This window comes from Oncorhynchus mykiss, chromosome 15 (genome assembly GCF_057628025.1).
Source record: "Oncorhynchus mykiss isolate SJ-2025 chromosome 15, ASM5762802v1, whole genome shotgun sequence".
NCBI classification, from domain to species: Eukaryota; Metazoa; Chordata; class Actinopteri; order Salmoniformes; family Salmonidae; genus Oncorhynchus; species Oncorhynchus mykiss.
This window is the reverse complement of record NC_143036.1, coordinates 5,118,708-5,127,840: the sequence shown is the minus strand read 5'-3', so window position 1 is coordinate 5,127,840 and position 9,133 is coordinate 5,118,708. Positions and strand designations below refer to the sequence as shown.

At 43.1% G+C, this 9,133-nt stretch overlaps 1 protein-coding gene, 4 non-coding genes and 1 pseudogene across 6 annotated transcripts; all 6 read right to left on the bottom strand.

The window, feature by feature from the left end:
• Window positions 1-222: 222 nt before the first annotated feature.
• rl7 (60S ribosomal protein L7) lies at window positions 223-6,108 on the bottom strand. 2 transcript variants are annotated; one of them, NM_001165156.1, is given in 8 exon segments: window positions 231-270; window positions 1,291-1,503; window positions 3,552-3,661; window positions 4,141-4,278; window positions 4,666-4,832; window positions 5,384-5,385; window positions 5,387-5,487; window positions 5,960-5,992. In NM_001165156.1, coding segments are annotated over 7 exon segments (741 nt in total). In that variant the 5' UTR covers window positions 5,974-5,992; the 3' UTR covers window positions 231-270; window positions 1,291-1,294.
• LOC118938977 (small nucleolar SNORD12/SNORD106) lies at window positions 474-569 on the bottom strand. Its single transcript, XR_005036371.1, has one exon. It is a non-coding gene; the product is annotated as a small nucleolar SNORD12/SNORD106 (small nucleolar RNA).
• LOC118938974 (small nucleolar SNORD12/SNORD106) lies at window positions 3,295-3,389 on the bottom strand. The gene has a single exon (XR_005036368.1). It is a non-coding gene; the product is annotated as a small nucleolar SNORD12/SNORD106 (small nucleolar RNA).
• Window positions 3,763-3,857, bottom strand: LOC118938973 (small nucleolar SNORD12/SNORD106). The gene has a single exon (XR_005036367.2). It is a non-coding gene; the product is annotated as a small nucleolar SNORD12/SNORD106 (small nucleolar RNA).
• On the bottom strand, window positions 4,385-4,476 carry LOC118938975 (small nucleolar SNORD12/SNORD106). Its single transcript, XR_005036369.2, has one exon. It is a non-coding gene; the product is annotated as a small nucleolar SNORD12/SNORD106 (small nucleolar RNA).
• On the bottom strand, window positions 5,124-5,214 carry LOC118938976 (small nucleolar SNORD12/SNORD106; annotated as a pseudogene).
• Window positions 6,109-9,133: the final 3,025 nt, after the last annotated feature.

The window sequence follows — 9,133 nt, the reverse complement described above, 5'->3', positions numbered from 1 at the left end:
GCAAAGCTCTCCAAAGCTTGTTCCTAGCACCCTACAGGTTCAGGTTAGGTACAAATGGGGATGGAGTAAAAACCACACAGGACCGTAGCTCTCCAGCAACAAGCTTGGAGAGTACTGCTGTAGAGTCCAGTGTGTTTTTAAATAGGAAACCACTTGGGAAGGTTCAACATACGACACAAAAACAGATTATAGACACCAGAGTAATGAGACAACACCAATAAATTCCTTTTGACGTTTATTGAACAGACAACAGCATCCTCTGGGGAAAAACCTGGAAGACAAGAAATTTGAATATCAGAAAACACATTTCTTCCTCACAGCGAACACATTTCCAAGGTTTAGTTTGAGATCCATTGTCACCAATGTTTTAATGTTTTCCAGCACTGAGCAAAACTAGAACTGAGCATCTAAAAAAAAAAAATCATTTATTTCAGTAAGTGGATGGGAGAACATCCTCGAAGTGCCAGTAGTTTAATGTGGTTTCAGACAAATTGGCTTACATTTTTCAGACTGGTTTCACCAGAGTCGATAAGACGGGGAAAAAAAAGTTCAGCATCATTAACCACGTTGTGTAAAAACAGAAACTGGACACTTAGGGACTTGAAAAAGATACCCATAAACAACGTTCAGATTGTTGTGATCGAGAACAAAACCCCGGCATAAACCCGATAAGGCCGTGGTCACCACCAACCTTGACAGCACCATTTCATCTAGTCAAGATCAGGGACCGAAAAGGCACAAACAAAATCCCAAAACACCTGTCAGACATCAGTCGTATGCCCCAATAATCTTTCCTTCGTCCCAAAGTGCACCCACGTTCACTTCCCCTCCTCACGCGAAAGGAAAAATGGCCGTTAATCTAACCCACAGCCTCCAATCCAATGCTTATATATTTGTGGAAGGAATTGATCGAATACCAGGTCGTCATGTAAAAGTGACAACCGATCCTAGATCAGCACACCTACTCTGACACACACATCCCCAGAAGTCCCAAATGGCACTCCAATTCCCTATATAGTGAACTATTTATGGGTTGAACTAGTGCACTATATAAGGAATAGGGGGATACAAACCTACAGGTTTCCCCATCTCACCTTAACTCTACCCCTGTCCCCCGGCGTTTCCCCCAAACTCAGTCCTTGGGACTCCCAACGTGTGAACATTTTGGGTGTTAGCCCCGACAATACAAAGCTTGTTGATTATTTGAATCAGCTGTGTAGCGCTATGGGGGCTGGGTTCCCTGAGGACCGAGTGTTGGAAACACTGCTTTAAAAAAAAAAATCACGAGTCACCTCTAGTTCATCCTCCTGACGAGTCTGTTGATCTGGTCCTCCCTGTTTCCAGCGTCGCCTCCCTCCACAAAGTGAGTCGTCTTCTTGTTCATGCCGCCGCGGGGTGTGGACAGTTTGAAGGGCCACAGGAAGTTGTTGGCAGGCTTGAAGTTCTTCCCGACTGTGTAGATCTCGTGGATCAGGTCTTCCACACAGATGATGCTGTATTTACCTGAGGGACAAGGACAGAGGACAGAGTGAGGACGTGTGTTTAAAAGGGCAATCTGCAATTCAAAGAGCTGAGGGATGACAACAAAAAACTCAAATTGATAAAGACATAATGGACCAACCCTTTCCTTTCGAGTGAGGAGATTATCCATTAAATCACATTCAGTGGCTCCGGAAAGTATTCAGACCTCTTGACTTATTCCACATTGTGTTACATTACAGCCTTATTCTAAAATGGATAAAAACATTTAGATTTTTTTTTTTAAATCCTCAGCAATCTACACACACAATGCCCCATAATGACAAAGCGAAAACAGGTTAAGCAAATTCGCAATTTTAATACAAAATAAATAAGCTTATTTTCATAAGTATTCAGAACCTTTGCTATGAGCTCAAGTGCATCCTGTTTCCATTGATCACCCTGAAGACATTTTCTATAACTTCCTCCCAGTCCACCTGTGGTAAAAGTTATTTACTGGACATGATTTGGAAAAGGCCACACCAGTCTATAAAAAAGGTCCCAAAGTTGACAGTGCATGTCAGATCATCTGTCTGTAGGTCTCCGAGAAGTAGTTTTGTTCATCGCAACTCTTTCTAGAGTGTTGAATGTTTAAGAGTACAGGCATAACTGGGAAATGGGAGAAAAAAAAATCATCGAACCAGACTAACTAGGGCTGGCCGTCCGACCAAGCGGAGCAATCGGGGGAGAAGGGCCTTCGTCAAAGAGAAGAGCTAGAACCCGACATAGCTTCTCTGTAGGGATAGGAGAAACTTCCAGAAGGACAACCATCTCTGAAGTACTCCAGGAATCAGGCCTTTATGGTAGAGTGGCCAGACGGAAGCCACTCCTCAGTAAGAGGCACACGACAGCCTACTTGGGAGTTTCCCAAAAGTCATCTGAAGGACTCAGACCATGAGAAACAAGATTCTCTGGTGTGATGAAAGCAAGATTGAACTCTTCGGCCTGAATGCCAAGCATCGCGTCTGGAGGAAACCTGGCACCATCCCTGGTAATTCTACCACCAATAGTGGTGGTACAATTATGATGTGGGGATGTTTTTCAGCGATGGGGACTTGGGAGACTAGTCAGGATGGAGAGAAAGATGAACGGAGCAAAGTACAGAGAGATCCTTAATGGAAAACCTGCTCCAGAGCGCTCAGGACCTCAGACTGAGGTGAAGGTTCACCTTCCAACAGGACAACGACCCACACAGCCAAGACAACGTAGTAGTGGCTTTGGGACATGCCTCTGAATGTCTTTGAGAGCCCCATCCAAAACCAGATTTGAACAGTCTAACAGCTATGGAAAGACCTGAAAATAGCTGTGCAGCGACGCTCTCCATCCAACCTGACAGAGCTTGAGAGGATCTGCAGAGAAAAATGAGAGAAACTCCCCAAATACAGGTGTGCCAAGATTGTAGCGTCACACCCAAGACGACTTGAGGCTGTAATCTAGGCCAAAGGTGCTTCAACAAAGTACTGAGTAAAGGGTCTGAATACTTATGTAAAATGCAATTTCAATAAAAAAAAATTGTGAACTTTTTCATTGTGGTGTAGTGTGTGTAGATTGCCAAGGGAAAAAAATATTTAATCAATTTTAGAATAAGGCTGTAAAGTAACAAAATAAGGAAATGTCAAGAGGTCTGAATACTTTCCAAATGCAGTTAATTTAGCAGATATTATTGTAGAGAAAAGCGTACGGCTAACAGGTTCGTGTACAGTAATGGAAAATCCATATCCCAAATCACGAAATGCGGTCGCCTATTCTGCCATTTCAGATCGCAGTCGTTTTCTCAATGTGGTTTCAGACAAATTGGCTTATACTTTTTCAGACTGGATTCACCAGAGTCGATAAGATGGGGAAAAAAATTGAGCATCATTAACCACATTGTGACGTTTGAAACGACAGGACAATCATTACAGTGCAGATTTGTCCCATCAAAAAAGGGATTGTCTTTAACTATCTAGTCTATGTTAAAGTGTACGTGTGGGAAAAGTCTTTGACCTCCCAACATTATGAAGCGATTCAGTCCCATATAAGTAAATGCGTACCCAGGGCCTTCTCGACCAGGGCGTTGTCCGTGAGGGCGATGCGCTGCTTGGTCATCCTGCCATGGCCACGCTTGTAGATCAGCTCGCGCACAGACTTCAGGTTGGGGTACCTGGGAAACAAGAACAGGCAACGAAACAGTGAGAATTACAGCACCCAACCAAAACAAATGCATTTGGTTCATTTCATACTGGGCACGTCTTTAGTAATATCAATGTGGTTTCAGATAAAATTGGCTTATTTTTTCAGACTGGATTCACCAGAGTCGATAAGACGGGGAAAAAACGTTGAGCATCATTAACCACATTGTGTAAAAACAAATACCAGACAATCACTGCAGCAGAATTCAGGTTGTACCACTACCGTAAATCAATGCCAAGTAACACAAAACCACAACTGTTCAATTCAACAGGGCTGTCCACATCAAAGCACGGGGTGTATTCATTAGTACAAACCTGTTTGCAACACGAAAAGTTTACGCTACGAAAACGAGCCTTTCTTGTTGGCCAATTCAGACTAGTCTCTTCCCTACATCGGATCGTTGGCTTCCTAGTGAATACACACACACCGTGGTAGTGATGTCAGTCTTACCCCCAAGCGATGTAGGGCTCGGCGATCCTCAGCATGTTGATGGAAGCCTTGTTCAGTTTGACGAACACTCCGTTGAAGATCTGACGCAGACGCATGAGCTGGAGGACCTTGCGCACCTTGGGGCTGACACCGTTGATACTAAAGGGGGGGGGGGGTAAGAAAAGAGTCGAGGGGGTACGGTGTTAGGTATGTTCAGCACAACATCACTTGTCTTAATTTTCCAGTTAGCTTTTAGTTTACATTCAATGTGGTTTCAGACAAATTGGCTTATTTTTTCAGACTGGTTTCACCAGAGTCGATAAGATGGGGAAAAAATTCAGCATCATTAACCACATGGTGTAGAAGTTCAAATGACAGGAAGAAGACATGGTCACCATGTAACAAATAAAATCAATGTCCAGGTAACGACTTAAACACATCCATGTTTTACCCAGCACCTGAGTAACGGTGTACGAGACAGACATGGAAATCGGACAAAAACAGGGATAATACACACATTTAGCAGTCTAATCCACGGAAACATACCCCCTGATCCTGATGACGAAGGCCAACTTGGGCTCAGCTGGGACGTAGAAGTTCCCGACCTTGCGGGCTGTCCGCCCCATGCGGATCTCACGACGGTACATCTCCCTGTACTCCTTGTGGTACTTCTCAGCCCTCTTGTAGATCAGTTTCCTGGTCACCTTACGAGTCTGGGGATACAACGCATCAACTATGATTCAGAGCAGAACATCACAGCTGGGTAACCCCTCTAGTTAACTTCACAGTATGAACAAAAAAATTTTTTTTAGCTGGTTGTAGGGCATTCACCCAGCACTGTACATAAGGATGCTATGTTTAAAACAGATCAAATACATTTTATTTGTCACATGCATCAAATACAACAGGAGGAGGAGACCTTACAGTGGAATGTATATTTACAAGCCGTTAACCAACAATGCAGTTTCAATGTTACAGCCGGCAATGATTATTTAGGACATTTCTATGTGGTTTCAGACAAATTGGCTTATTTTTCAGACTGGTTTCACCAGAGTCGATAAGATGGGGAAAAAATTGAGCATCATTAACCACGTTGCAGTTATACGGTTTGAATGACAATGGGTGGATATTATACACCCCACCCCCCCCAACAACCAGACAGTTCTTAGCAGTACATCAACTACATTTTAAGGGGAGATTATATGCATTGTAAAATTAAACAGGGAAGCCTGCTAGTTAGGTTAGTACTTTGGTTAGTTCAAACTTACTTTTTTTTCGGCAAGCATCTTCTTGATGCGCATGGTCTTCATGGTGGCGAAGGCCTTCCGCCTTTTCAAAAGGCTCTCAGGGACCGCCGGAACCTTCTTTCTGCAACAGATGCGACACTTTGTTTAGAGTAAGGGAGAAAATAGTTTAAGATGGATGGAAGTGACTGACTGAGGAATAGTAATTTAACGGACCAAACATTGTTGCGAAACTGGCCTGTTTGTCTTCGCCGGGCGAAGACAGACGCAAAGTCTACTTTGTGATATTGTGGAGCTCAAACTGCGAAATACTCAGAAAATATACTATGTACCTCATTGGCAATATGCAAGTAATACTACGAGCCACGCATCGCATAGAAGTAAAAACATGTGCAAGACGGGCATGTTTCTAACCGCATCCAGTACCGAGTCAACAAAATCAACAAAAATATCGTAAAGTAAAAAACGCCACTCCACACTACCGACACGACAAATATGTTCTATAGTTGACGATAACTAACTAAATGACAAATAACGTTGGATATTTGTGAAATTAGTAGATGGACATAGATTCTTGCAGAGCAGAAATCACTCACTCTGCGTCCGCCATTGTGTCCACCGAGAAAGAGACTTTCTTTCATGCGCATGCGTGAGTTAAAAGCTTGTAGGACCCCAGTCGCTGTCTATTAAACTGCCTGAGAAGAATTTGCTTTTGCAGCTAATCTCACAGTGTCTACCATAAAGTGGCGATTTTAGCACGTAAATCTTGGTGGGGCAAACTCAACATGAGAAACGGTGCACACGAACTGTTAGGGCCTAAAAAAAATTAAATATATATTTTTTAATTTAACCTTTATTTAACTTGACAAGTTAGTTAAGAACAAATTCTTATTTACAATGACGGTCTACCGAAATGCAAAAGGCCTCCTGTGGGGGCTAGGATTAAAAATACAAATCAATAAAATAAAAATATAGGACAAAACACACATCATGACAAGAGAGACAACACAACACTACATAAAGAGAGACCTAAAGACGACAACATAGCATGGCAGCAACACATGACAACACAGCATGGTAGCAACACAACATGACAACAACATGGTAGCAACACAACATGGCAGCAGCACAACACTGTAGAAGCACAAATCAGGGTACAAACATTAATGGTCACAGACAACAGCACAAAGGTCAAGAAGGTAGAGACAACAATACATCACGCAAAGCAGCCACAACTGTCAGTAAGAGTGTCCATGATTGAGACTTTGAATGAAGAGATTGAGATAAAACTGTCCAGTTTGAGTGTTTGTTGCAGCTGGTTCCAGTCGCTAGCTGCAGCGAACTGAAAAGAGGAGTGACCCAGTGATGTGTGCTTTGGGAACCTTTAACAGAATGTGACTGGCAGAACGGGTGTTGTATGTGGAGGATGAGGGCTGCAGTAGATATCTCAGATAGGGGGAGTAAGGCCTAAGAGGGTTTCATAAATAAGCATCAACCAGTGGGTCTTGCGACGGGTATACAGAGATGACCAGTTTACAGAAGAGTACAGAGTGCAGTGATTTGTCCTATAAGGAGCATTGGTGGCAAATCTGATGGCCGAATGGTAAAGAACATCTAGCCACTCGAGAGCACCCTTACCTGTCAATCTACATTCTATTCATGTGTAATTACATGATTCTGACATTCAAACTTGGTATATTTGGAAAGAATTCATCTAGGAAATTATCAGAAGATAGATAGGAGTTGCATAGTTGCATACAACAAAACTATGAAATAACACATGTCGTAAGCATAAAAGTGTTAAACAAATCAAAAAATATTTTATATTTGAGATTCTTCGAAGTAGCCACCCTTTGCCTCGATGACATCTTTGCACACACTTTGCATTCTCTCAACCAGCTTCATGAGGTAGTCAACTGGAATGGTTTTCCAACAGTCTTGAAGGAGTTCCCACATACGCTGAGCACTTGTTGACTGCTTTTCCTTCACTCTGCAGTCCAACTCATCCCAAACCATCTCAATTTGGTTGAAGTCGGGTGATTGTGGAGGCCACGTCATCTGATGCAGCACTCCATCACTCTCCTTGGACAAATAGCCCTTACACAGCCTAGAGGTGTGTTGGGTCATTGTCCTGTCGAAAAACATATATATATATATATATATATATATATTATGTTTTATTTTTATTTTATTTCACCTTTATTTAACCAGGTAGGCAAGTTGAGAACAAGTTCTCATTTACAATTGCGACCTGGCCAAGATAAAGCAAAGCAGTTCGACACCTACAACGACACATGGAGTAAAACAAACATACAGTCAATAATACAGTAGAAACAAGTCTATATACAATGTGAGCAAATGAGGTGAGATAAGGGAGGTAAAGGCAAAAAAAGGCCATGGTGGCAAAGTAAATACAATATAGCAAGTAAAACACTGGAATGGTAGATTTGCAGTGGAAGAATGTGCATAGTAGAAATAAAAATAATGGGGTGCAAAGGAGCAAAATAAATAAATAAATAAAATAAATAAATACAGTAGAGAAAGAGGTAGTTGTTTGGGCTAAATTATAGATGGACTATGTACAGGTGCAGTAATCTGTGAGCTGCTCTGACAGCTGGTGCTTAAAGCTAGTGAGGGAGATAAGTGTTTCCAGTTTCAGAGATTTTTGTAGTTTGTTCCAGTCATTGGCAGCAGAGAACTGGAAGGAGAGGCGGCCAAAGAAATAATTGGTTTTGGGGGTGACCAGAGAGCTATACCTGCTGGAGCGCATGCTACAGGTGGGTGATGCTATGGTGACCAGCGAGCTGAGATAAGGGGGGACTTTACCTAGCAGGATCTTGTAGATGACATGGAGCCAGTGGGTTTGGCGACGAGTATGAAGCGAGGGCTAGCCAACGAGAGTGTACAGGTCGCAATGGTGGGTAGTATATGGGGCTTTGGTGACAAAACGGGTGGCACTGTGATAGACTGCATCCAATTTGTTGAGCAGGGTATTGGAGGCTATTGTGTAAATGACATCGCCGAAGTCGAGGATTGGTAGGATGGTCAGTTTTACAAGGGTATGTTTGGCAGCATGAGTGAAGGATGCTTTGTTGCGAAATAGGAAGCCAATTCTAGATGTAATTTTGGTTGGGAGATGATTAATGTGCGTCTGGAAGGAGAGTTTACAGTCTAACAAGACACCTAGGTATTTGCAGTTGTCCACGTATTCTAAGTCGGAGCCGTCCAGAGTAGTGATGCTGGATGGGCGGGCAGGTGCAGGCAGCGATCGGTTGAAGAGCATGCATTTAGTTTTACTTGTATTTAAGAGCAATTGGAGGCCACGGAAGGAGAGTTGTATGGCATTGAAGCTTGCCTGGAGGGTTGTTAACATAGTGTCTAAAGAAGGGCCAGAAGTATACAGAAAGGTGTCGTCTGCGTAGAGGTGGATCAGAGACTCACCAGCAGCAAGAGCGACATCATTGATGTATACAGAGAAGAGAGTCGGTCCAAGAATTGAACCCTGTGGCACCCCCATAGAGACTGCCAGAGGTCCGGACAACAGACCCTCCGATTTGATAGTCCAACTAAGCCCAAACCAGATGGGTTGGAGCATCACTGCAGAATGCTGTGGTAGCCATGCTGGTTAAGTTTGCCTTGAATTCTAAATAAATCACAGACAGTGTCCCCAGCAAAGCACCATCACACCTCCTCCTCCATGCTTCACGGTGGGCCCCACACATGCAGAGATCATCTGTTCACCTACTCTGCATCTCACAAAGACACAGCGG

What these genes read in the sequence shown, in the direction of transcription:
- rl7 (XM_021562213.3), bottom strand. An exon ending in TTCGTCATCAGGATCAGGGG is followed by an intron (nt 4,279 to 4,665) that starts GTATGTTTCCGT and finishes CCCCCCCTTTAG; the next exon opens with TATCAACGGTGTCAGCCCCA. An exon ending in GAGCCCTACATCGCTTGGGG is followed by an intron (nt 3,662 to 4,140) that starts GTAAGACTGACA and finishes CTTGTTTCCCAG; the next exon opens with GTACCCCAACCTGAAGTCTG.